General features: G+C 43.8%; 5 protein-coding genes and 1 non-coding gene across 6 annotated transcripts; 1 reads left to right on the forward strand and 5 right to left on the reverse strand.

Annotated features, from left to right (window-relative positions):
• Positions 1 to 383: 383 nt before the first annotated feature.
• On the reverse strand, positions 384 to 4,734 carry LOC128712779 (2-aminoadipate transaminase). The gene is made up of 7 exons (XM_053807652.1): positions 4,695 to 4,734; positions 4,157 to 4,323; positions 1,820 to 1,938; positions 1,581 to 1,735; positions 1,305 to 1,454; positions 882 to 1,146; positions 384 to 810 (listed from the first exon to the last, which is right to left on the reverse strand). The coding sequence occupies exons 1-7, from the start codon at positions 4,732 to 4,734 to the stop codon at positions 384 to 386; spliced, it is 1,323 nt and encodes a 440-aa protein (XP_053663627.1).
• LOC128711291 (splicing factor Cactin) lies at positions 2,280 to 3,926 on the forward strand. Its single transcript, XM_053806158.1, has one exon. It carries the CDS (start codon positions 2,280 to 2,282, stop codon positions 3,924 to 3,926), a length of 1,647 nt encoding a protein of 548 aa, XP_053662133.1.
• Positions 4,735 to 5,494: 760 nt separating the features above from the next.
• LOC128712780 (LIM/homeobox protein Awh-like) lies at positions 5,495 to 15,225 on the reverse strand. Its single transcript, XM_053807653.1, has 6 exons — positions 15,214 to 15,225; positions 13,379 to 13,560; positions 6,264 to 6,478; positions 5,972 to 6,193; positions 5,633 to 5,872; positions 5,495 to 5,556 (listed from the first exon to the last, which is right to left on the reverse strand). Exons 1-6 carry the CDS (start codon positions 15,223 to 15,225, stop codon positions 5,495 to 5,497), a joined length of 933 nt encoding a protein of 310 aa, XP_053663628.1.
• A 221-nt stretch (positions 15,226 to 15,446) lies between these two features.
• LOC128712781 (chymotrypsin-1-like) lies at positions 15,447 to 16,408 on the reverse strand. The gene is made up of 3 exons (XM_053807654.1): positions 16,357 to 16,408; positions 15,687 to 16,285; positions 15,447 to 15,608 (listed from the first exon to the last, which is right to left on the reverse strand). The coding sequence occupies exons 1-3, from the start codon at positions 16,406 to 16,408 to the stop codon at positions 15,447 to 15,449; spliced, it is 813 nt and encodes a 270-aa protein (XP_053663629.1).
• Positions 16,409 to 19,598: 3,190 nt separating this feature from the next.
• On the reverse strand, positions 19,599 to 20,560 carry LOC128712782 (chymotrypsin-1-like). The gene is made up of 3 exons (XM_053807655.1): positions 20,509 to 20,560; positions 19,839 to 20,437; positions 19,599 to 19,760 (listed from the first exon to the last, which is right to left on the reverse strand). Exons 1-3 carry the CDS (start codon positions 20,558 to 20,560, stop codon positions 19,599 to 19,601), a joined length of 813 nt encoding a protein of 270 aa, XP_053663630.1.
• A 5,286-nt stretch (positions 20,561 to 25,846) lies between these two features.
• On the reverse strand, positions 25,847 to 25,918 carry Trnac-gca (transfer RNA cysteine (anticodon GCA)). The gene has a single exon. It is a non-coding gene; the product is annotated as a tRNA-Cys (tRNA).
• Between the last annotated feature and the right edge of the window lie 1,082 nt (positions 25,919 to 27,000).

Consider the following 27,000-nt stretch of genomic DNA (forward strand, 5'->3'; position numbering starts at 1 on the left):
ACCCCCAAACAATGTTTACCGTTTATTTGCCAGCCACTTCGGGGCACTTGTCCGCACCTAACTCAATGCGTGCGCCTAACACGTGAGCTTGGCTGGGTGCGAGTGAGCAAACCACCACCCATCGAGAAGTTGCGGCTGCTGCCATTTCTCTATTGTATTCAATCAACAAATTCAAACAGACGGCGATAAAGTTTAACTGCGGTGCAATCTATACGATGGCGCTGCCTGACCGGTGCGTGGTAAAAGAGAAGATATGAGGTCCAATGTTTTTTTTTTTCCTTTTCAACTGTGGCTTTTATTTGCGCGCTTTAAGATTCTGTACGGGGTATCATAAAGATAAAGGTAAGAATTTTATATGAGGTGTGCGGAAGTTTGGCACAGCCTTACGGCGACGACACTATCGCTAGGTAATCCGCCGCTGCCTGGCAGAACGTTTTCACACTGCGGCGCAGATAATCGGGCTCGTGGAACGCAAATGTGAGGCGTATGAAGTGACGTGCCTCCCCAGTAATGGAAAACCTTATGCCGGGTATGGCGGATACGCTATACTTTTCCAAACAGTATCGGTTGAATTCGGCACAATCGACGTGGGTCGGGAAGCGTATCCAGACGAAGTAGCCACCCTTCGGCTTGCGGAAGCTGCACACCTTGGGAAGGTGTTCCACCAGCGTCTCGGCCATTGCATTCAATCGCATGGAGTAGTTGGTGCTGTAATGTTCCAGCTGTCGCTGAGCCAAGCCCATTTGAATGAGAGTGCACACGACACCGCCGGTATAGTTATTGGCGGCACCTCCACTTTTCAACACACCGCTGCGAATGGAAAGGAATTTACATTTTATTTGAACACTAGCAAGCCGGTGAGCCGTTCTAGCGTCCCTTACCTGTTGCGAAATGCTTCCACACACCGCGGCGGACATTCCATCCATCCTAGCCGAATACCGGGCGAAAGGATCTTTGAAAACGATCCGTTCGATATAACGTTGCCGCGCCATCCATCCATCCGTCCCATATCGGCAATATCGTAGGCAAACAGGCGCTTGGGCGGAGGTGCCGTGGGATCATCGTAGTGCAATAAATTGTACACGTCGTCACACGCAATCAAGATGTCGGTTTCGCGGGCAAGCCTTATCAGCTGTTGACATTTTTCTGCGCATCAAATCAACGAAACGAGCGCGGTTCCAAAATAGGCAAAAAAGAAAGAAACTCAATTTTGGTGGGTTTATCAGTAATCATCACGCTAAGGGACGCCTGGCGCTAGGATCCCCAGGTTCCCCTAACGCACCCCACGGGGCCGTACAACTTACCCGCAGAAAATACGATTCCGGTTGGGTTGTGAAACGTCGGTATCGTGTAATAAACCCCCCAGAATAGTTTCCCTTTCGTCGCCTCGAACCGGTGCTGATCGATCAGCGCTTGCAGCGAGTCCACGTTGGGACCATCCTCGTCAAGGGGCACTAATCGCCAGAAGGACAAACAGAAATCTCGAATTTGACAAATGTTTCACTGAACTTCCGTTTCTCCCCCCTTGCATGGCGGCCTTGCACAGAGTCAAACAGCCAGCGATAAGATTGTCCACTCACCTGGAACTATTTTCATTGTGTTAAATTGGGCTATGGTTTCCAGCGCTATCATGTACGTGTATTCGTCAACGAATATTACACCAGCCAGATCCACTAGGGTGGAGAGTATCAGGTGAAGCCCGTTCGTAGCTCCGCTAGTTTGAACCAGATCGGACCTGATTGAATGTAGAATCCATGAATCAACTAGGGGTGCCTGGACTGATAGCAGTAGCGCGTAGAAAAATGATTAAATCACTTACATGTGAACCTCGCTATGATATCCCTCGGTTAGAAACGAAGCAAGTGTTTTTCGAAACTCCGTCGTTCCAATAGTTGGCCCGTATTGGAAGAGGAAAGACGAGTTATTAAGTTCATATTTCTGTAAAGGAGAAAAACAAAAACATTTAATAAGTGTAAACTATTTGCAAGATCTATGCTAGAATGCTTTCGAGCTAAATTAAAAAATTTGACTGATTAACGATATTTTCAAATAATGTGTTCGCCAGCGCCATCTGTATGTCGGGTAGAGAAATGTGCAAAGTGACCAGCTTTTTGACAGTCATCGGTTTGACAGCGGGTGAACGATAAAATCTTTGTTTACAGTTTCACAACCCAACAACAGCAAGAAGTGTGTAGTGAAATCGTAGGTAAAAACCCTGAAAAAAGTGTTATCCCTGTTGTTTTATAAAATATTTGCTATCGCTTACGTTTCGCAGGACAATGTGGGGTGAACAAAGTGAAAAATCCGCACCGTTTGTGTGGAAGAAGAAGCTGGAGAAGCAAGGGCTGAAGGACATTTCACGGCGTGAGCTAGAGGCGTTGAATCGCAAAACACAGCTAGAAAATGTTATCGAATTGGAGAAGATCAAAAAGCGTCGACTGGAGCGGGAACATCAACAGCAACAGCGTGAAGATGATATGTATTTGATGCAGCGTTCCAAGGAAGCAGCCCAGTTTGATGAGTGGCAACGTCAGGAAGAAACATTCCATTTGGAGCAGGCGAAGCTACGCAGCAAGATCCGCATACAGGATGGACGGGCCAAACCAATCGATCTGCTCGCACAGTACATTTCCGAGCAGAACCTGGAGGAATCGATCGAGATGCAAATGCATGAACCGTACACCTACCTGAACGGGTTGAGCCTGGACGACCTGGAAGATTTGCTGGTTGACATTAAAGTGTACAACGAGCTCGAAAAAGGGAAGAACTTAGATTTCTGGACCGATCTAACCATTATCGTTGATGATGAAATTCATAAGCTGCGCAAAGTAGAAGCGGAAAAACAGCGCATTGCTACGGGGCGTCGTGAAGGTATCCATCAGAGTGTAGCGAAGGATGTGACGCAAATTTTCCGTGGCAAAACTGCCCAACAGCTCGAAGAGCTTAAGAAAAAAATTGAGGATAAAATCAGCAGCCAGCAAGATGGGTTGGATATTGGTTATTGGGAGAGTTTGCTCTCGCAGCTCAAAGCACACATGGCTCGAGCCAGACTTCGTGACCGGCATCAAGACAATCTTCGCAACAAGCTAGAACTACTGAAGAAGGAGCAGGAGCTGCAAATAAAGAAAGAGGAGCAGTCGGATGATGAAGCACCGGGTCCATCCGGGGCAGGTGCCAGAGGTGAACAAGCGGACGAATCGTCCATGGACAGTGGGGCAGCTCAATCAGAATCGGAACCAGGACCAAGTAAACCGGCGGACAACCATGAATCAGATCTACTAAACGAGTGTTTCGAAATGTACAAAAAGGGTGGCTATGAACCGAAGTATCTACAATCGAACGATCTCGAACCTGGCATTGAAATCATCACCGAAGATAAAGACGAAGAGATATTGGATCTTTTACGCCAGAAGGTACTGGGTATTAATCAAGACGAAGAACTGTACTCCCGGGAAGAGATGCTGCTGCGCAAGGAAGCTCGCCGTGGTATGGACAACGATGAGGCCGAATTTTCCGTGGAAACGCGTGTCGATTCGCAAGTGTACCTGTGGTCGGATAAATATCGACCGCGCAAGCCACGCTACTTCAACCGCGTTCACACAGGCTTCGAGTGGAACAAGTACAACCAGACGCACTACGATATGGACAATCCGCCGCCGAAGATTGTGCAGGGATACAAGTTCAACATCTTCTATCCGGACCTGATCAACAAGAACACTACGCCACAGTACTTTCTTACACCTTGCTCGGATAATGGGGACTTTGCGACGCTTCGGTTTCATGCTGGACCACCGTACGAAGATATAGCGTTTAAGATCGTGAATCGTGAATGGGAATTCAGCTACAAACGTGGTTTTCGCTGTCAGTTTCAGAACAACATTTTTCAGCTCTGGTTCCACTTCAAACGCTACCGGTATCGTCGTTAGATATTTAATTTTGTATTATTTAATGTGAAAACTATACAATTATCAAATAAAGTAACTTTGTACGATAAGCTGAATTGTATCATTTTTATAATTTATAATTTTTATAATTTTGTCGAATATCATCAAAAGCACACACCGAAACAAAATCTCTTATCAGCGATTCACGCACAATCTTCTCATGCCATGTGATACGCCAATCGCCAGCGCACTGTGCACATTCACCTACTTACAATCCGCTTTTCGGTTGCCTGTTGAAACTTTTCCGCACTCAGCCCCAATAGATCCGGCCCTGGCGCACCAGCCGAAAGATTGGCAATCTTCTGATCATACACGTTCAGTTCACCACCGTCGAACAGGTGCTTCATCGGAACTTCCCGTCGTTCCATTGCACGTAGTACTGTTTGGCAATGGTTCAAAGCACAACAACAAAACACACGCAAGCGCCTAGCTCAATCGGTGCACTACTTCCTGTGTTTGGATACACGTTTGCTGATAGCTACACTACTTCCTGATATCGAGAATAATCACTTCGATTGGATTAGCTGCTCGATGCAGTTCTACAACCCGCTACTAAACTCGCGTATAGCTGTTGCGCGATGCTTTGTTTACAATGTGATACGCAACTTTGACGGATGGTGTGCGCAATTTGGTGTGCGTGAAGCGATAAGGAAGCGAACTGAGGGGTCCATCGTTGTAGGGGCGTGAATGTTCAGTATTGTTTTTGTTGAGTTTGAAACTTTTAACGCATTTTTTCTGACTTTGACTTACCATTCGATTTGCAGTTGCGAGCTGGAATATTGAACAGCATTCCTTAAGCAACTCCTCCGGCGGTAGTCCCATGCCCATGATGGCTATGGCTTCCTTGTTGTAAACGTCCATGGTAGGAACATCCGATTGGTAACGCTGACTTATTTCCTGACGAACGGATTCCATTGTTCTGCTGTTTGAATGACCGTTTGAACAGGTGAAGTAAACTTTATTGAATGATTGTTCTACATGGCGTTCGATGAGTTTAAATAGTTATTCCAACTCGTTGCATGCATGGACGAGCAACACGAACCATCCACACAAAACTCACAATTCTATCGCACAAGTGTTTCTTTCTTTACCTCCATTGTATGCAATTGCCATGTTTCGCTTTCGTACAGTGGTGCGTTAAATAAATAATTTCTTTACTTTATTTCACGTTGCGTTTGAAACGAACATCATTAGACTTAAGGCCACCACAAATATGCCAGCAGGAGACAATAATTTAGTACACCGCACATGCGCCCGCACGCGCACACATTTGAAACCGTACGCATTTTTACAATGCTACGCAGTAAGAGCATAATTAGATAAAAAACATACTTAATACAAAATTTAGTTAAAACAAATGTTCTCCAAACTATCTGGACTGGACTTGGGAGGAGCTTGACTATAATTTTGCTACAACTTATGGTGAAGCATTTGCCGTCCTCGGGATAGTGTGGTAGAATAAATTAATACTGATCAACAACAAACAGTAAGGAGTACGATCCTGGTGATTGTGGCTAATGTACACCGCACGGGCGATTCCATTCCATACGCTAAGCTTCACTCTGCATGCAATGTATCGCCGAGTCCTCCGATAGTTCATCAAGCGAGGAATCTAAAACGAAATGAATCTGGAATTGAGTAATGGTCGAATTGTGCTACTGAAGCACCTGTCCCAGCAGCTACCTTACCATGCGTACTGTAGGCGGATGATTTCGATGAGTGATTATTGTTGATGCTACTGCTATTGTTATTGTTGTTGTGATGATGGCTTCCAAAGTTACCATTACTGCCGAAGGGGGACCCACTTAAAATGCCTCCACCAGCGCCAATGTGCAATGGATTGTGGACAACACCGGCCTGCTGGAAGGTGTACGAAAGCTGCAGGTTGATATGCCTCGCAAAGGGATTCATTTCACCTTCCCTAGGAACTGTGCAGGAATGAGACGAACAAAAAAAAAACAGGGTAAGCTTTTTGGCAACGGAGTTCACGTGATCTTGCTGAGCTGTTTTGATTGACGAAGCAGTACCTTGAACGTGCTTCTTCTGTCGTGCCCGCGAATTCTGGAACCAAACCTGCGTAACACGCTTGCTTAGACCTGTAACCGATGCTATCCGCTCCAGATCCTGACCGTCCGGGTTGCTGTCGATGTTAAAGTTCGCCTGCAGTATCTGCAGCTGCTCCTCCGTGAACGTCGTACGGACGCGTTTGGTTTTGTTGTTCTTCTGGTATCCATCCGCCTCACAACCGTCTGTGGGAGGGAGAACCGTGCAGAGATGTTTGGAGAGGTCTGGCAAATCAGGTCTTCCTAAGCTACCTACCATCGCTCGAGGTGCCGCAGTCAAACATCTCCGAGTAGTGCGTCTTGCACAGTACCTTATCGTCTACGAGGGCGAACTGTTCTCCGGTAGACAACTGGCGCCCACAGCTATCACAGGCAAAGCAGGCAAGATGAAAGATAAGATCGCGAGCCCGTCGCACCCAGTCGGTGGCACTGATCGTGCGGCTGCACCGGGCACACTTGGTACCGAACGTCCTGGAAGGATGAAAGAAAAGTGGAGTTGGAAAAGTTGATCGTTGAGATTCATCAACAAAAACAATCTCTGCCGGGAAAGATCTGTTGGGCGGTTGGGAGGCAAATCAAGTCTCATACTGTGAGGCTACAGTGATGTTCAATTTTTGTGGACAGTATGAAGAATTCCGGTTTAATGGATCGAATGTTTTAAAATTATTAGTAACACACTAATAAAATGTATATCAGTGTGTATCGTAGTAACCAGTTTTATTTAAAAGTTCAAGAAACATTAAAGTATAATTTCCAAAAAGGTGCAACTATACAGTGCAGCATCTCACTGTCCAACTGCGTCGAGAACGTAAGTGTCCGCGGTGCCTCACGCGGAGTCTCAATTTGCCCATTGTGTTGTTCCATATTATGACAGCCATTAATTATGCACCCGATACGATCGCGAGCCGTGATGCATCCGTGGTGGTGGTGGTGCACCATGCACGAGTTAGCTACCACCGGCCACCGGATACGGTCGCGTGCGGAATATCACTTTGTTGATGGTAAATTTTCACCTCATTTGCATGAACGTCCTCATCGTTCTTGTGGCTTGAGCGGCAAGCGCATTCCACTATGCAAACAGAGTCTTCACAAGAAGAACCACGTAAAAGCGAGTGCAAAAAAAAGAACTACTGTTTGCACACAAAAAGTAACATTCCTGCTAACAAGACGCCTGCCTGAGCACGGGACAAATTGTGAGCTTTGTGTTTTGTGCTTCATCTTGTGCCAACATCAGCCACCACCGCGTGTCTTCGCATCAGCAAAGTTAATCCATCCCCCAGCCCAGGTTAATGCTTCACATGGGGGCAGTTGGAAAACAAAAACCAAAAAACACTCTTCGCTGCCAATTCGCCTTCGTGAAAAGTTATATCAACCATTTATTTAACGTGAAGTTGGAAGGGAAAAATAGCAAACTGCAACTGCACGTCAGGGGAAAGGAAACGACGACGGAGCAATGGTGCAACAGCGACAGCAACAACCACCGCTCAGGTTGAGCGATGCACATCGGGACGATATATTCTGATGGTTTGTTCTGTGTGTGCCACGAGGTTGACGACAGGAGGTGGACATTAAAATTAATGATTATTTTTATGCACTTTCGATGTTTGCGAATTTAAGCTGGCTTCTGTTTGCTTTCTCAATTCGTTGTATTTGTGACTGTGCGTGTGTGTGTGTGTGCGTCTGCTTGTACAAGGAAAGATTGTACACCGTTTATCGTGGCAATCTCTTCCCTTTTACGGATCCTGATGGATAATCGAAATGCGAATATTGTCGCGCAAAGAGATAAATGAAAAATGGGAAAAGCTCAGCACAGTAAATAAAGAAAAACAAACGAAAAACCGGACTTAATGAACTGACTGTTTGATGTTTGATGAATTTTAAATAAAAGTGGTTGAAAACGAAAAATATTTATGATTAAGGACTAACTGACAATGAAAAATCGAAAGGTAAATGTTTGCAAAAGTGGAATGAAATTTGACGACCTATGGTCAAGGGAAATTTATAATTAAATGTAATTGACAAGGTTTAAGTAATTTTATTTGATTATTTCTGCAACAATCTTTTATTATGTAGCGCTATAAAAAATTTATAAATTATTTTCTAATTGCCTTACAGATTGTCTTGTAGTTATATTGATAATTTTGTACATTGATGTTTGTACAAAATGAAGGACGAAAAATTTCAGTAAAGTTATACTTTGTTTTCTACTCAAACTTATTCTTTTTATTGAATGTTTAAATGTTTGAACGACGTTTGAAATCAGTTGAACTTCGACACTTCGTTTTTGAATTGTCGTATGTTTTTCTTCCTTTTGTTTTTATTGGAAAATAGTTGAATTATAAAATTGCATTTGGTTTACTGATTCGATTTTAAAACTAAGACATGATCCAACAATTAATTTTATATTGTTGTTGTTTTCGTTACTTTCTTCATTTTTCTGTTCTTTTGGAGTTTGCTAAGGAATGTTTTTAAATTTTTATTTAAATTGCATAACTCGTTGTCACTGTTCCATATTGGATATGCCAAATTGTTTGGCTTGTGTTGTTTGCTTTGCATCATTAAATTTGATCATTTTTAACGACGCAAATATTATTTAGAGTGACATAATGCGCATTTTATAAGTTTCAAAGCTTCATTTATGAGAAGCTACTTTGAAGGAAATCGTGGCAATGGCCTGTCGTTTGCTTCAGGAACTTGTGGGACTGTGGGTATGATTATGATAAATACAAAAAAATAAGCCAATAATGTTGAGAAAGCTCTATTGACACTAAAGCAAAATATTTACTCGCAGCAAATTATGCGCTTAATATGGTGAGATCAGCAGGATGTTATATATTGTGAACTGCTTCCAAGTGGTTGAACCATCAGCGGCGAACGCTATCGAACCTAGCTAACTCCTTTGAAACTGATGGACAAACATTTGAATAAAAGCTATGTAAAAAGTTTCGATTAAGTCCACACATTTTAAGTGGAAATCTTTGGAATCTTTCATGTACACCCATAAATACATATATTTTTTTCATGAGCTTTAATTACTAAAATGTGTCTTTTAATTATTTTATTCACTGTCGGGATTTAAGTTTATTATAATTTTACGCTTTTAGTAATTTAATTTAAAATTTATACTTATTTTATGCCACATGTACATTTCATGTGACTAGTCATCTTGTCCCACAGCAGAAGCTTCCCAATTCCTGGCTATGGGAAACTAATTCCACACTCAAGAAATAATCTATCGTTACCGTGTTGTCCGTGAACGCTCTTTAAACGCTCATAAAACGGTATTAACATTGCTTGCATTGGCACAGGGAAATATGTTTCCTATCCAACTGCAAGATGCTCACGTTGGACCCACGTAAATCGTGCTTTTATGCGTGCGTGCGCAAGATTACTACTGCGCGCAATGCGATCGTACAAAAAAAAGACTGAACAAACTCACTCGTACGCATCCGGTCATTGCGTTCCGGGTGATTGCCGAGATTGCTTTATCGAAACGACTGGCACACCGAGATGTGGTTCACATCTTTATTGATTGTGCGCGATTACGCATTGCGTTGCAGTACGTACATTAAATCGCGAGGGATCTCTTCGTTGGGCTACCGTTTTGTGGTTTCTTACACCCGAAGGGGTAACACCATCACACGCTGCAATTCCTCACGGTTCCGATTGTCCATCGATTCGGGCATCGGTATTCGATGTGATCTTGCAGATATTTTCGCGATACGCGATCGTCTTTGGCAGCTTGATCAGCGTGCGCGGACACACAGCGGAAGGATGGAAACAGAAGCACCCGAAGGTGCATCCCCAACGAATGGGAATGATAAATTTCGAGATATTTTCCAGATTATGTGCATAATTTGCTCCCGGGATGTCGGAGATGGTAGGCTCCCGCTGTTTCGGGAACGGGGTTCCGTCCAGCCACAACATTCAGGTTTTGTACGCTCTGGCCGGCCTGTGCTCCGATGGTTGGGTCTGGTGGCGAAACCTTTGGTAGAAGGACAACTCCAACAAAGGGCCGCGGGAGACGTGCTGGCTTTAATTGCTTTACAAAACCGGGCATTTGCTGCACTCTTCTTCATTACAATTCACAGCCCAAGTGAGGCTGCGCTATGAAACTGCACGGTGGTAGTCTGGTTTTTGTATGCTCAGATCCTTAATACCCAGGGTTGAGCAATTTATGGATAATGCGGAACATTTGTTTCCATGCTATTGCAAAGTATTAATAAAAGAACACACAGTATAGACCTCGGTCGGGTAGAAATGTAATTCGTAGTAAATTTATGTCAAGCTTCGCAAATGTCGCAAATTTTAGAACGATTGCGCAAGTTGAATCACTGACTGGTCCAGGACAAAACCCTCGATCAGTAACGACTGCTAACAGCCCGTGAAGCAGCAGATAGCTGACATGCGTTCATATCAGACCAAACAACTTATCTTCCAGGGCTCTCGTGAGCGTCAGCCTCAGGGAACTCTTGAATGTCAACACCTCAATATAGACTTGACGCTTATTCTCAATTTGTCTACAAAGATCTCCAATATCCCATATAGATTTTATGGTTTGATCAACGTCAACACTCCACCTCAATGTGGACATAACGGTCCTCTTCTGTCAGTCTAGAAAACCTTAAATGGCTTTCGGACAACCAAAAAGGGATTTTCGGGCTAAGTTGCCCGGTGTCATTCTAATTATAGTATCACCGATAATGCACATAGAAATTCTTATTCGTTAGTTATCTGATCGAAGTAATTGCAGCAGAATTCACCTTTGTCCTTACATACATTTTATGACGGGGAGTTTTTTTCTTCTGGTTCTGAGGAGCTTTGGACAAAATAGACATAGTATGGCGTATAGGGACTGCAAGTCTCCTTCCAAAGATGTTATTCTGATTGTTTAGTCGTTTGGTAAACATTCGGCACTTAAGTAAACCGTAAATCAAGTGTTTTTGTCAAATAATGTCTCAGAAGTTTTCATAACTGAGTCTGGAGTGATCTCCTTTAGAGTGTGGTAGAAGAATAGAAGTGTCATTATTTGTTTTATTTAGGTCCTTTAGAATTTTAATCTAATTTGCTATTTAATTTTGTTAGAAACAATTTGCTGCTCGAATAGAGAACCTCTTCCTGGGTGTACTCGGGCGAAGAGAGGGATTCGCGGAAGGGCACCATTTCCTGGATGTATTCAGCAGATGAGTGCGATATGAAATAATTTATTCTAGATTTATCTTTTAGTGTGATATGTATGAAATATGCGCCAATATGACTCTTTAAAGTCGAGAGGTAAACATAGAGTTTAGGTAAGCTTCTGAGTATGGAAGGATGAGCATAGCGCAGCCACTTGTTCTCGCCACAGTTCCTACTTGAATAAAATAGAAGAAAATATGTATCAAGTAAACAACTGAATGTGAGAAGTAACTGAATTCCTGACAACACAACCACACGGTGAGTTGTTCACCCCTGCTTTACATGCGGGGCTACGATACATTTCGTGAAAATCACTGCGCATCCTCGCAAGTTCTGGGAACTTGCCTCGGTAAGCCACCGGCCATCCAAAAACGATACACCCATAGAAGGAGGTGCAATAATGAATTTTATTGCCTCGGAAATTAGCTTCCACCCCGGTGGTGTCTCATTGGGTGTTTTTTTTTTCGTTTTGGTTTGAGGATCACTATTGTTTAGAAAAGGGGTAACGGAAGCCATCGCAGCGGTATCACCCAACCAAGGAAGTCAAATCCCCCCTTCCGTGGAGTGGTGTGGACAGGGTGCTCAGAATGTTGTTGTACATCACGAAGTATAGCGATGTAGGGAAAGGGTCGCAGAAAGAAAAGCAAGGTATCCACCAGCATTCCAGGTTCGGAAACGATTGCAAACGGCAGCAGCAGGCAACAGCAATGGACCTCGCGTACTACATGCGTACTGCATGTTAAACGTTCTTGAAGCGCGTGAAAAAATATGTCGATATTTATTATTTTCTCTCCATTTGCTGTGCGCCTTGCTAGTGCCGGACCGGTCGGAGAGGGCAGAAGAGATCAACATCGCGAAAGGGTGTTTGGTTTGTTGCATTGATTGCACCGAGGCAACTCCTCGAGCGCAGCATGCTGCGAAGGATTCGAAACAAATGCAGCAATTAAAGTGCCACTACTATCCGGTGCGGGTTTGTAGGGATTGCCGGTGTGCGCAGGGAAGCATGTTCCTGCTCTACCGTACCAGATGTCACCAGCAACCGGGAGCCGGAATGCCAGGATTCGGAACGAGTTTTAACCCGTCCCGGTAAGGCACTGGACGCCGCGGTACATTTCCGTGGTGCGTTTTATTGCTGCAATGCATTCTTCGAAGTATCATTGATAAAAGCACTGCAAGAATACCATCCAATTCGTCAATGAAATGTGAACGTGCGCTACATTCGCAAGTGTGCGCCGATTCCACAATTCCGCGAGGTCATTGCAATTTCGTCAGCCTTTGAACGCATTAATAAGTAGTGCGGTTCTGTGCTTAATTGAAGCAAAACATGTTTCTATTCTTAAGACACCGAATTATAATAAACACACTGCTGCTGTTAGATTGTAACGCAAAATGCATTTTCTTGGGTGAAATTTAAATTACAAACAACAACGCTCAATTAGGGAAGAAAACCAACGCGTACAGCGCGTCGTCGTGTGCTGAGATTATGCACCCAATCCCATCCTGCTGTCAGATTGATCTAGCTAACTGCGAAAATTCTGGGAAATTCTTGGCATATTTTTTTTTTGGCGGAGCGAACCTTCCGCGTTTAAAGTACTGAAAGAAGAAATAAATATGCCCGACCGCCTTGTCGAGGAGATGTAGATTTGTCAAACAGGGTCGACAATTTATTCGTGCCTACATTAGAATAGCTGATGGGAGTTAATTGACCATGAAAAAGCATGAACCACGGTTGGGTCCTCGGGATGGGGGTTGGATGGTGTGACCGGTACCATGATGGGTGGTGACGCATACATTATTTTCGCACCCATGTTCCCCAGTGCCGGTGAGGCCCGTCGGGAAAATGTTTATTTATTACAATGTGCTTCTTTTGTGCTTTACGCACCAAACAAAAAAAAACCTGTCCGGTACATGCGATACATGGATGGAATAATTTCACCAAACCCAAAGGGCGGGCTGAAATTCATATTTAAACCCCCGTTTTTCCAACCACCAATCATCAGAAACACGGGATGTTAATCAGTATTTTTGTTTCTTGTTGTTGCCTGTACCAACAGCACTACTAATTGTCCTCAAATTAATGAGTGCACGAGCGAGCGGTTAGGTGTTGCTTCCAATCTCGAACATGGCCAACGGAGGGATTGCGGTTTGCGTTCTTGGGTTTGCATGATTGAAGGTCCTTCAACCCGATCTTACTTGGTGTAGTCCGTTTTGCAGTAGATTTGTCGCTCGCGCAGAAAACAGGACGGTTGATGGTCGAGCGGTGTGTGACAGATGCAGCAACGTAAACAGGCCGAATGCCACGAACAGCCACCAACATCTAGCAGGAACTTGTCCGATATGGGTTCACCGCAGGCCGTGCAGGATCGCAGCTCTTTCTGTGAATCGTACGAGAATCGGAAAAGAATGTGAGTCAGTTGAAAACTTCTAGCACCATTACGAATATTAAACTCCAATTCGATTTGTATACGAAGATATCATCACCAGCCGGATGAGGAACAAATGACTTCCAAGGACCTTAGGAAAAAAGGTGGCCAGTGTAGCAAAAGACCTCACTCGAACCGACACACTCAATTACATTATTTACGCCTATATGTTGTTTTCCGGCAACAAATGGCCGGATGGTGTACTGGTGTACGGACCGGCCGAAGGATAAAAACCCACGGGCACACCTTTCAAGAGAGGAGCGGTGTTGCACTGCGTACACAATGGGAGTCCCTGCTGCGCTGAAGTGGGTACTTTAATTTCTGCACACCCATGATGAATGATGAGTATGCTGTCCGCTCTGTTGGTCCCTTTAGCGTGAACCCGTGTCTGAAGCGAACGGGAAGTGTGACAATGGTCCATGGTACATGGTTGTTTCGGGTCATAGAACGCAGCTTTTGCAGCACGAACTGCTCACACAAATCCTATTAACACTCCGCTAGAAGGCAGCAAAAAAAGGATGTTCCCTTGTCCACCATTCCTTTTTTCCCCCTTCGGCTCTGTGGAATGTACAAGCCACAAAAGGTGGCAACGAGCACCTCTGTAACAATAGGTCAGCCGTCACAGGGCCGGAGGAAAACGGGCGTTACATAATCACGACATGACTTTCTGGCGAGTTCCGTTGCTCGGCCTTCCTATATCCTTCGACTTGCATTGTACGAACCGCAAAAACACACACCCGACAATAAATGGCACTTTTGTTAGCACCATCCCGGAACAGGCTGGGCAGATGATAGCGCTCAAATCGTAGCACGACAAGATTTATGATCCACACAGCTGGTCAAAGTGCGGGCGTGTGCCAAACGAGGGATCGTAAGGGAACGCACCGTGCCGCAGGATGTCCTTTGTGGTGGAAATAACTGCATCCGACCATATACCGGGTGATAGTCATTTGATTGCCGAAGCCATTTGATCGGCCCGCAGTTTTGTGGGTTTATTACTGTGCTGGGCGTTGACTCTATCAATTCGATGGGTCGATTTATGGGAGGTATGATTTAGGACTTTTGGGCTCGATCGTGTAAAGTAAACACAATTTTACATGGATCTTTCAATCGGATACAATGCTTGATGTTTTGAGTGTGTTAGCGAAGGTCAGCAAAGCAGACGCTAGTGAATTGGTGGCGGGCTTGTGTGATTTAAACGATCTCTGGAAAGTGGGAATGAAGCATTAAGCAATTGAGTTGTACAGACCAATGTATTGTAGTCATGTAGTAGACAACAAAGCGATCTATCTTTAATGCGGCCTTGGAAAGCGATCCTCGATTTTGTTTTAATTCTTAGGTATGGTAGATGACATCCACATCAGTACTGAACACTCCCGGTGGTGCGTGAATTAGTTAAGGGAGATATTCTCATTCTTGGCATACCAGAAAGAACTTGGTGGAATTGTATATCGCTTTGGAGATTTAATGCTAGTGGAGTGGTTCTTTCTTTGGAAGCAACTGTACGAGATCTTTGGAATATACACTTAGCATTGCTCAACATTAAGAATTGTTGATAAGAATACTATTCGCCGCCTAATATATTCTGAGTATTTATAGAATTACCATGGTAACCATTGCTGTTCATCCATGTTCTTGGAAGTTAAAGAACTGATTAAAATAGCAAAATGCACTAAAAATTAGAAATGAAATAAACCATTGCATTCTTAAAAGCATCTCGCCTATAATACAGATATGCTGAGTTTTATGCAAAAATAATCATCATCGATCATTATGTGCATGTTTTTCATTAAATATTGTCTTAACTTGTATTATTTTTATTGTACAAATATCCATTGTTAGTTACAGTGCAATATACCAGTGTGTTCTTGAATGAAATCGATGTGATGTGAAACTTTGGTCAACACTCCAGGGTACGGTGCAACGGCGCACGGTTTAATGCTCCACGAAACAATGCCAACCTGTGCGCCATGATGCAGTAGCGGACCACCCGAATCACCCTGAGGGAAACATGAATACAAAAATACTTCGTCAGTAATCGTCAGACAGACTACGCTTCTGACCTTCATCCAACTTACGCTGCACTGTCCCTTGCCACCTCCGGGAATGGCGGCACAGATGTGTGACGGATAGATCGTACTCGTGTGGATCGCATCACACTCCTCGTTCGGTACCACGTAGTAGTCTACACGCTGCAGAGTTGTTGGTGCCGCTCCGCCCGTTGCCGTTAGGCCCCACCCAATCAGAGTTACCCCCAGATCATCTTGATCGTCTTCTACCTCGGACATCGGTTGCGGCAAACGTACTGGATAGACACTCTTGCTGAACGTGAGTGGACGTTCCAGTTTCAGCAGTGCTATGTCGTTGATATGACTGGTGCGAGAGTCGTACCCTGGGTGGGAGATCACCTGCGCAATACCGTACACCGAGTCGTCTACTTCACGAGAGATGACGGTACGTCCGACCTGGATTGTCTGTAAGTAAGGCGTTGTCGCACTTACGCAGTGGGCAGCCGTCATGACCCAGAGATCTGACAGGATACTACCACCGCAAGAATGTCCTCCGGTACTGCCACGAAGCGACACCATGAATGGATAGTCAAAAATTGACGCATCCGTTCCATTGACGATTCGACGATCTGGAGCATCATCCAGAAGCGTCGACGGTGCTGGAATTGCTGCAGAGAAAGTACCATGTTTGAGTTTATTGGTAACAAGAATAGAGGAATCACAGTCAGTTGATCCTTACCTAGTGCAACCCCAATAATAATGGCGAAGATCGTGAAATATTGTGTTTTCATATTGCAATTGGTTCGTTGTCTCTTGGTTAGAACACTTGTTAAACGCTTGTACAGTAATATGCTCCGAATCTCTGAGAGTAGGTATTTATAGTCAGAAGCAGAACCTTTCAATCCATATCTTATCACCGTAAGGAATGCCAATACCAATGGATCATTCAAATTAAAGACGGCGCCAAACCGTCTCAATTTGACAACTCATTTCGCGTATTTCTAGCTCAGTAGGTCAGATATTTTTAAACGCCTAGTACAAAGCTAAAAAGGGCTCCAAACTGCATCATACGTTGATCTTCAATCTTTGCAATTAGTCAAACTGCCGGGGGTTTGCCAACAATCTGATAAGAATCGTATGGAACAAGGGAGATTGCCATTTGGTGGGCTACTGGTTATGAGCGGCTTTTTATCTTTTGCTGTGTTGCCGTTCTTTCTACTGAACGCGTAATCCACTGTCGCGTCGCAGCTTGTGCGTCAGGTTTGACTGAGAGATGATTGAGTAAAAAGATTTTATATCTGTATTGACTCAGATTTCCTCCTATTGATCAGTTTTTTTATGTGCGTCAAATTTCGTTCCATTTTAAGTGTGGTGATAGCGTCCAAATCGTAGTACGACAAGCTGGTCAAAGTGCAGACGTGTGCTAAACAATGGGACGAAAACGGAACGCATTCAACCGTATCGCAAGAATTCCTTTGTTGTAGAAATAGCTATATCCGACATATATCGGGTGTTGCTTCGTGGGGAAAGAAATTCTTGTATTTTTCCTAATAATCACTATTTAACACAATGATCTCAAAATAGTCTGTTGCCTTTTTATTGTCTCTAAAAGAGGCCAGTCACTTCTTCGCACGCACTTTAATAAGCTTTCCACACGCCCGTTAATGATCATCAAATCTGCGATAAAGTTCATCCTATCCGCCCGACGATTCTCTGGTATGGATGAATTTGCAGAGTCTAGCCGTGTTGGCATTTCGCTCGATTCTTTCGCTTTGGTCCAAATCCAAAACCATTCGATCGGCCCGGAGTAAAATAGGTTTAATACTATGCTAGGCGTTGTAGTCTTTCAAGTCAATGTAAATTTGTAGAGGGAATGATTTAAGAGATTTATGCAAGATCATGTTAAGGAAACAAAATTTTAGAAGAAACTGTGAAACGGATACAATGATTCATGTTCTGAGCGAGTTAGACAAGGTCAGCAAAGGCGACGCCAATGAATTTAAAGTGGTGAGCTTTTGTGTTTTAAAAAGATTTATAGAAAGTGGGAACGAAAGATTAAGCAATTGAGTAGTACAGACCAACGCATAATAGTCAAATTCTTGACAAGCGATGCTTCATACGCATTGCAATATTTTTTTTTTAATTCTTGAGTTTAATGAATGACTTTCATTTCAAAACTGAAAATTCCGAACGGAATAGAATCTTGAGATACAATTAATCAATTAATGGATACGTTCCTGACTTTACGAGAAGTACAAAATACATGGTGAAAAGAGAGGGATCCTGTTGAAATTTTAATAATTACGTGGATTAGTCATTGGTAGCAATGGATCGAGTTAATTACGAAATTGTTAGCAGTTCGAAAAGGTAAGCGCAAATCAAGCATGACTAAATTTCGCAATTTTATACATATTTATCAGCTGTTAACTAAATTAATTAATTAATTAATTAATTATTAAAATTAATTATGACAGGTGTATCGTATTTCGAAAAATGCAAGACGAAACAAACTTCCTGCCTAGTCAATTGTAATAATTTTAATCGGTTTTAGAACCTCCTTCAATCTGTTTAGCCACGAAACTGTTGTTTATAATCAATAGAGCAGTTTAACTAGAGCAGGTTAAATAAACCCAGCCCAGGTTCTTGATGAGGAAGTCATCTTCGGGAAGACACTTCGGGCACCATTACTGCACATTCCAAACGTAGGAACATTTCCCATTCGCTGATCGTCAATCCATAAACCAACATCAACCAAGTGGACATCATAAAATATCTAGACCGAGAATATTTCCCTTTGAATATCAACAAGTGGATAGATGAGAAGAAATTAGGATAAAAATGCTAGAATAAGTTAATTTTTCATAAATACAGTATGAAGCGGGAATCTATGCTTTGTTATTATATGCTACGGAACAAAAAGATAAACTCTCCTTCCCATTTAAGCATATGATTGAAAACAATAAGATAACGTTTTTTGTTTCTGGTTTTTGCTATTCGAAGCTATGTTTATATAGAACCTAAACAACATATCTTCAGAAAAAACCCAGTACTTCGTATTACTTCACCAGCTTCACACGTTAATCAGAAGCATAGGAAATCTGTCTGAGAGTTGAGAAATACCGTCGATTACACGAATCGATGTCCTTGTATTCGTTGAGAATCGAAACCATACATAACCAAACAAAATGTCAATAGGATTGAAGTCCGGAAAGCTTAAAGTCCACAAAGTTAGGTCCAAAATTTCGTTAAGTAAAATCGTTTAGAAACCAGATTTGTTCCAAATACCCGTATGTTTTGGTGCATAATCCTCATGGAACATAGAAATGACCTTTCTACCGATAACATAAAAAATCCTGCTGGAACACGTAGTGCTCCTCGCCGTAGAGTTTCGAACCTGAAGACAACAATCTGTATGAAAAACTAAGTGTTAAACTACGCCACGTTCAATTTGGCATTGTTTTACAAAGAATGCCAAGGGAAGTGTCCTCTTTTGGAGACTGCGCTCCAATTCATCGCAGAAGATGCATTTGGAATGAGTGGGAGGTTGGTATTGGATTTAGGAATTATGTTTCATGTTGGAGTTTACCCCTGGTAATGTTGTACATCATGTGGCTGCTGCACGAATAGTTCTTGTCCGACAATATGAATTCTTAACCCTTGTTTCAAAAGAGGAAATGCTCTACTTAACCTCTTTGTGCTGACTCCTCCGAAAGAACAACAACTGACAGAATGTGAACGCTGCTCACATTTCAAAGCGGAAATGTGTAGTTAAAACTGATAACAATATCCTAATTGCATATGAACATGGGGCAAAAATACTTTCAAATAATACAAAAATACGCGTTCTTGACGATGCACATGTGTATTCATATTTCTTGAATACCCTATAAGCGAAAAATAATCATCATCGATCATTATGTGCATGTTTTTCATTAAATATTGTCTTAACTTGTATTATTTTTATTGTACAAATATCCATTGTTAGTTACAGTGCAATATACCAGTGTGCTCTTGAATGAACTCGATGTGATGAGAAACTTTGGTCAACACTCCAGGGTACGGTGCAACGGCGCACGGTTTAATGCTCCACGAAACAATGCCAACCTGTGCGCCATGATGCAGTAGCGGACCACCCGAATCACCCTGAGGGAAACATGAATACAAAAATACTTCGTCAGTAATCGTCAGACAGACTACGCTTCTGACCTTCATCCAACTTACGCTGCACTGTCCCTTGCCACCTCCGGGAATGGCGGCACAGATGTGTGACGGATAGATCGTACTCGTGTGGATCGCATCACACTCCTCGTTCGGTACCACGTAGTAGTCTACACGCTGCAGAGTTGTTGGTGCCGCTCCGCCCGTTGCCGTTAGGCCCCACCCAATCAGAGTTACCCCCAGATCGTCTAGATCGTCTTCTACTTCGGACATCGGTTGCGGTAAACGTACAGGATAGACACTCTTGCTGAACGTGAGTGGACGTTCCAGTTTCAGCAGTGCTATGTCGTTGATATGACTGGTGCGAGAGTCGTACCCTGGGTGGGAGATCACCTGCGCAATACCGTACACCGAGTCGTCTACTTCACGAGAGATGACGGTACGTCCGACCTGGATCGTCTGTAAGTAAGGCGTTGTCGCACTTACGCAGTGGGCAGCCGTCATGACCCAGAGATCTGACAGGATACTACCACCGCAAGAATGTCCTCCGGTACTGCCACGAAGCGACACCATGAATGGATAGTCAAAAATTGATGCATCCGTTCCATTGACGATTCGACGATCTGGAGCATCATCCAGAAGCGTCGACGGTGCTGGAATTGCTGCAGAGAAAGTACCATGTTTGAGTTTGTTGGTAACAAGAATATAGGATTCATCGCAAATTGATCCTTACCTAGCGCAACCCCAATAATAATGGCGAAGATCGTGAAATATTGTGTTTTCATATTGCAATTGGATTGTTATCTCTTGGTTAGAACACTTGTTAAACGCTTGTACAGTAATATGCTCTGGATATCTGAGAGTAGGTATTTATAGTCAGAAACTGGACCGCTTTCAATCCATATCTTATCACCGTAAGGAATGCCGTTACTGGTAATCAATACCAACGGATCATTCAAATTCCAGACGGCGCCAAACCGTCTCAATTTGACAACTCATTTGGCGAATTTCTAGCTCAGTAGGTCAGATATTTTTAAAAGCCTAGTACAAAGGTAAAAAGGGCTCCAAAATGCATCATACGTTGATCTTTAAACTTAGCAATTAGTCAATCTGCCGGGGGTTTACCAACAAACTGATAAGAATTGTATGCATCAATTGTAGTATCTTTATGGAGCGATTGATAAGGGAGGTTGCAATTTGGTGGGCTACCGGTTATGAGCAGATTTTGATTTTTTGCTGTATTGCCGTTCTTTCTACTGAATACGTAATCCACTGTCGCATCTCAGCTTGAGTGACAGGTTGAAGATGTGATATATAGTGTCGTGAGTCTGCAACGTAGGAAGTGACGCGCACGTCGGTTGACCTGCATTTAAACATGGTTCAGTAGAAAGACTCCATATCTGTATGGAGTCAGGTTCATGTCAGGCACAACCGACCATTATTAAAGAATTTCAATTCTATTCGTTTTTTATGTGCGTCAAATTTCACTTCATTTTAATTGTGCAGTAAAATAAACTGTCAATACACCTTACAGGTTATATTATTCCAGCAAAGGTGTATATGTGCGACCGTCACTAAACCATTGCTAACTGCCAACATTTGGCGTGGAACATATTAAAATGGTATAAAAAGTTGGATCGTAAAAAAGACACGGTTCCAGCACGGGAACCAGCAAGTCACCAACCGTTCGCTCATTTGCGTAATCGAGAAGCTGTTCCCATTGGTCGCTTACTGCTACAACACTCTCCAGTGGGGTGGTTGCTTAATGATACAGGTCTTCCGTACCGATCGCACCGGTGTCTAATTATGTACCATTCCTACCCATCCACCATCCGTCCATGTTCCAAAGGATACGACAGTAGCACATCGTTTAAGAGTGCATAAAATATCCGCTACCCAAAAAATCGCACCAAACGTCACACCAATTCGGACCGTAAAATTGTGTCCCGAAGGATGTGTCAGGTTGTTGCCGGTTGTCAACTGGCTGCGAAGAGCCAAACCGCATGATTGGCACCGGTTGGTGTTGGAGGTGCTGGTAGTCCTCCAGTGCATCAACGCCCACACGGAACTGAAGCAGCAGCTGTCAGACCTTAACAACCGCTGCATCCGGCAGTTGAGGGAGCTGTGTGGCGCTCGCAATACCTCCCCCGTGAACGATGATCCAAACGGTCAACGATCGCATAAAGCTTCCCCGGTTGGAAAGCAAAACCCCCGAGGTGGTGCGCTTGGTCAAATCCCACCAAACAGTTCACTAATTAATCGAAAGAATTATCGACTTTTGACAACGACGAATAAAGAATTTTTGCATAATATGCATAAACACGGGGCGGCATCTCGTAAGACTTCGGGAACTTGTCAAACTGTTGCGACCGCCAACGCGACCGAAAGCGCGCGCGCGCCCACCCCCTCATACAAACACACCCGACATGCTGCAAGTGGAGCCAAAATGCCATTCCACGTTCGTCGCCCCGGTAGGGAACAGGTTTCCCATACCCCAGACGCCGAAGATCAACAGCGTGGACATTCCCGTTTAATTACTCTCCTCCGTTTGTTCTGTTTTGTTTCTGTTCGTTGCCCTTAGTGTCGAATGGGAAAGATTGTTCGGTTTTCGCTTCGTTTGAAATAAATTTAAAATTCACTTCGTAATATCCCTACATGGGGGAAAAGAGAAAGGAGTGAGGGATTTTCGTATCGAAACATGGTGCATGTGGTTTTCGAACAATGGCTACTGTGTCGCATCCGTAGTTTGAATAATAGTGGCTAGTAAATTTGATGTCGCATGTTACACATGGAGCTTTGTATCCTTTGTGAAGCCAAGTATTAAGGTACTGAAATCGCAGACGAAGAACAATGTATTACGCCGAGTAATAGCAAAAACATTTCAATATGCTCGTCTTTGAGCGTACATATAGTCGGGACCCAATGTTCTAATTTGGTAACTACTGCGTGTTGTATAATTGTATTCCTTTCTATTCCGAGAGCCGACATACGAAACAAGTGGAGGTTAAAAAATGAGGTCTAAACCGTTTTCGAAAGCATCAATGTACCCCTCGACTTTTGGAAGCACTTCATCTGTACACTTCTCATCAATCGATCCGACCCCGAGCAGCTAACTTCCATTCACCTAAGACCCCATGTTAGGACAAACGCGTCAAGCCGTTTGAAGCTCCCAGAAAGAAAGAAAGACGTTACAAAAACGCACAAGATGTCCCAGAAAAAAAATCAGAACAGCCCAAAACAACGACGAGAAAAGAAGCTGGCGCGATATCATCGGTGAAAAAAAAGGAAAGAGATCTGAAACGTGTCAGGCATTACAAATGATTGATTGATGATTATTAAATTACTTTTGTGCGTTACTACAATTCCAAACCTCCGGTAGTGCTGCGGCAAAGTTAGCCACAGCGCCACCGACCGATACAAAACCGTATCTTATCTTGCGCCAAATTTACGCCAGCGAAGATGCATTGGAAGCAACAGAACTTAGAAACACATAACAAAAACGGGCTAGGGATGTAGTAGAGCTTACTTCGCTACGCACCAACCATGACCGGGAGAAGGTTAACTCGCGGTGGCTGTTGGTGATCGTTTTCCTTGAGGGAGGAGATTGACGAAGAAAAAAAAAGAACCGGAGCACCCGAAAATCTTAGACACTGGCTGAAGAATACAAAAAAAGCGCCGGAGTACAAACCAAAGGCCCATCCATAACCGATTAGCGGCGAGCAAAGGGAGACGTCTGGAGATGTGGGCCTGAATTTGGAGGTTTTTTTTTGGGAAAGAAATTGAACTGGAACTGATCGTTTTGACCGGAGATCGATTATCGTGTCCCGATCGGGTGGTAGACAGTGGATTACTTTTGAATGGATTTTTTTTTCGTTTGGAAAACCTGCTCTTTATCGCCTTTTGCCCAAATTCCAGGCTTATGTGCTTGCTTTCAAATTTGGTATGATCAAGATCAAGCTGGAAGCGCGTGTAGGGGAATTTCCAAAATGGTAAAATCCCTTTGTTGTTGCGAATGTTTGCAAATCCGTACGTATCGGTCGATCTTAAACATGGAAGCATTCGGTACGGTTTTGAAGAATTGACATAATCTTCCGCTACCGTGCATGTCAGACAGGTCACACAAGCATTGGTAGGTAGTTTTGATTATCTAGTGCAACCGTCTGTTGTGCGTCAATGACATTCGAAGTCGATCGATCTGATTTTCCGTTCGTACCAATAAAGGACACTCCTCGACCGCGACGTCTGACGGGCGATCAATCACTCCGTACAGTAGTTCATCCTGCAAAGATAACTTCGCGATCGTCCAGCTCCTTCGCTCAGTACTTCCGGGCGATTGTCGGGAAGTATCGAGAGAGTACTCTTCTCGAGTGCTTACCATTGCATTGATGAAATTATTTCCCACAAGCATTAACCGTCAACAATTTGTAATTGTACCACGGGCAAAAATGAACCCGATCACTACAAGCTTGCTGTGACGTACAAGAGGCCACTCGTGCTGATGTCTCTATCCTGAATGGTCTGGAATCCGTTCCGGACAACGGAGCTGTGGAACGTTTCATGCGCCCGTGACTTCGTTGTTTAATAAAATAATAATAATAATCAAACAAATTGCGCCACGCTCGGTTTTGGTTCCCTCCATCAGCAGCTCGAAAGGTTTTGCGGAGGGCAAATGAGCAAATGACCACATCACAATACCCCAGCCGGGGTGGTGTCGTTTATCTTTCTACGTACCGCCACTCTTGGGCCGATCCGTGGTACACGTGAAATCGGAGAAAACCCGCCACTAACATGAGCATGGGGTGGAACGGCAGAAGAAAGTGAACGAAAACCCGATCAGCCAGGAACGTCTTGATCGGTGATGAAAAGCTTCCGGAACTAATCGCGTCAGAAAAAAAATAAAAAGCCAAACCGCGCGGGGGAAGTGTTGGTCTAGGAAAGCAAACCGTCCGGGGAAAAAGGGTGTTGCCGGTACAATGTAAGGTTTTTGAGATCGATTGAAAAACGATCATCATTAGCGTGGCAACCGGGGTGAACAGTTTTCACACAGCCAACACGGGTGCCAAATCACTAATGTTCAATCGCGCTGCGGTTTTGAGTCGTGCAGGAAGGTGAGTAGAAATCTTTAGGACACTCGGGGAAAGGCGGGTGTTGTCAAGGGGTCATACGGATGGAGCCGTGAAATCGCGATCATCACCACTTGAAGCCCCATCGTTCGATCTTCCCCGATGGTCGACAGTAGTACAAAAGGCGATTGAAACAAATCACTTAATTAATGTGTCGTCTTTTTCGAACAGACTATGTTGGGGCTTGCTGGTCCCCGATAGGAGATGAGCGATAGCGAAAGGTGAACCGCACAGGAACTGAGGGCTCTTGACGCCTGACGTCTCGCATGTATAACGGACGATGTGCGCAAAGTTTGCGAAGATGCCACGCTCTCTGTGATAGGGAAACCCATTAACAGCAAATGGTCGCAAACAGAAGCGCTTTCGGGGCTTTGCTATAAAGTCTGGTAGACGACAACGTTACTGCTGAGGAACGCGGTAGCAAACATTTATCCATTCGGGGAAATCAGTCCCAAAAATGTATGCGATACTACAGGTATCCTGCATGGGAGATCTATTCGGTAACGGATTCGGAGAATCGGTCCAGATCGTTGTGGGCGATACGAAAAGCTCTAGGTGGCGGGTTCGCTATTCGTTTGGCCGTCGAACTCATTAGGGTTGGCCAGACACCCAGATTCCATGGCATAGATCAATAACATCAGTAACTTTATTTTTTCGACCTAAAGCTAGACATTCCAGATCTACGTTAGCATTAAAACGATGTTTTGATTTACTAAGTAACCCCGAATTATGTATTTCTGGGTAAATCAACAACGGCAATTAGTGGAAATTTATATCCAGTTAAAATAATGATATTAAAAAAAGGATGTCTGACGGATAGGATTGAAAAAAAGAAACAAGGAGAGGTTTGGGGGAATTAGCATCCCTTAACATCGTGATATACGACGGAAAAGAGAGGCTTCGCGGTTCCACAACCTACCACACCCCGAATCCATTTACAATTCACAAAGGGGGCACCCGGGTTTGAACCGGGGACCTCTCGATCTGCAGTCGAATGCTCTACCACTGAGCTATACCCCCTTGCACGAACAACGTAACCTGGACACGCTATAAAAACACCCACCAACGTGCGACCAACCCAATTCTACGACGACACAATCTCAGCATACTCGGCATGTTGTGTGTACGGAAGAAGCCTTCTGCTAGACGCCACTTGCCCGGAGCGACCCACACGCAATGCGGCGCGCGTAGCTAAAAATAAACAGTACCCCGTTCAAGTCCCACTCACGATCGGGGACCCGCCGAACATTGCGACAGTTGAGTCAGCATTCTCAGAAACTGTGTATGGACCGTGCAAGATTGCGTGTGCTTATCAGTGCAAGCAGCCGTTTTACAACAGTCAATCGAACTGCTATAACTGCTATAATTTTTGTGGGTATAGTGGTTGAAAGGTATTTAGTGCTACAGCATGCAAAGTTAAGTGGCGAGTTATATACAACTACCGTACCAACGTACATTAAAAGATCTGTTTTGGTGATCCTACCTCAAAATCGAACATCATTAATGAGTTATGAAAGACTATAGGCTGTGCGTACATCAATTACATCACATCTAAACGGTTATGTATCGAAATGCATACCTCCCTCCACGAAAATCGAAACACAATTCCCAGGTTCTGTCAACACCCTCGCGTCAAAACAGTAAAAGTGATGCGATCTTATCGGTTTGGACACAAACAAAAACGACATGACAGCGCGATACATGCATACAACACGATACCAAGCGGAGGCAACAATTCAACCTCAGTCTCATGCTCGTGAGCAACCAATTTAGATATCACTTTCTGAGATAAAACAAAACCGGGTGAAGCGATCCTCTTCTTGCCCAACAAACGGATAAACCATACAAATGATCTTTGGGGATTTGAATACCCCAACACGAGAAAAAAAAGTCAAAGTGCGTCCTCAAAAGGTTCGTCCCCTTGCCATTCCGTTAGATCAAAAGTTTTGGTGTGTCTTCAACCGGTCTACACACCGCGCACATTGTCCCATCAGGTTTCAGGTTGCCTTCTTTAATATTTTTCTGTGCACCTCACTCCGCTTTGCTGAAGCCCGCACACCCCACCATACACACATGGGGTAACCGATAATCTTGTCTGCATA

This window comes from Anopheles marshallii, chromosome 3, assembly GCF_943734725.1.
Source record: "Anopheles marshallii chromosome 3, idAnoMarsDA_429_01, whole genome shotgun sequence".
Classification (NCBI taxonomy): domain Eukaryota; kingdom Metazoa; phylum Arthropoda; class Insecta; order Diptera; family Culicidae; genus Anopheles; species Anopheles marshallii.

What these genes read in the sequence shown, in the direction of transcription:
- LOC128711291 (XM_053806158.1), top strand. Translation starts at nt 2,280, where the DNA reads ATGTGGGGTGAACAAAGTGAAAAATCCGCACCGTTTGTGTGGAAGAAG.
- LOC128712779 (XM_053807652.1), bottom strand. Translation starts at nt 4,734, where the DNA reads ATGCTGTTCAATATTCCAGCTCGCAACTGCAAATCGAATG. An exon ending in TATCATAGCGAGGTTCACAT is followed by an intron (nt 1,736 to 1,819) that starts GTAAGTGATTTA and finishes ACATTCAATCAG; the next exon opens with GTCCGATCTGGTTCAAACTA. An exon ending in CACAATGAAAATAGTTCCAG is followed by an intron (nt 1,455 to 1,580) that starts GTGAGTGGACAA and finishes TCTGGCGATTAG; the next exon opens with TGCCCCTTGACGAGGATGGT.
- LOC128712780 (XM_053807653.1), bottom strand. An exon ending in ACAGAAGAAGCACGTTCAAG is followed by an intron (nt 5,873 to 5,971) that starts GTACTGCTTCGT and finishes ATTCCTGCACAG; the next exon opens with TTCCTAGGGAAGGTGAAATG. An exon ending in ATCCGCCTACAGTACGCATG is followed by an intron (nt 5,557 to 5,632) that starts GTAAGGTAGCTG and finishes ATTTCGTTTTAG; the next exon opens with ATTCCTCGCTTGATGAACTA.
- LOC128712781 (XM_053807654.1), bottom strand. Translation starts at nt 16,408, where the DNA reads ATGAAAACACAATATTTCACGATCTTCGCCATTATTATTGGGGTTGCA. An exon ending in TATTATTGGGGTTGCACTAG is followed by an intron (nt 16,286 to 16,356) that starts GTAAGGATCAAC and finishes CTTTCTCTGCAG; the next exon opens with CAATTCCAGCACCGTCGACG. An exon ending in GTGGCAAGGGACAGTGCAGC is followed by an intron (nt 15,609 to 15,686) that starts GTAAGTTGGATG and finishes TGTTTCCCTCAG; the next exon opens with GGTGATTCGGGTGGTCCGCT.
- LOC128712782 (XM_053807655.1), bottom strand. Translation starts at nt 20,560, where the DNA reads ATGAAAACACAATATTTCACGATCTTCGCCATTATTATTGGGGTTGCG. An exon ending in TATTATTGGGGTTGCGCTAG is followed by an intron (nt 20,438 to 20,508) that starts GTAAGGATCAAT and finishes CTTTCTCTGCAG; the next exon opens with CAATTCCAGCACCGTCGACG. An exon ending in GTGGCAAGGGACAGTGCAGC is followed by an intron (nt 19,761 to 19,838) that starts GTAAGTTGGATG and finishes TGTTTCCCTCAG; the next exon opens with GGTGATTCGGGTGGTCCGCT.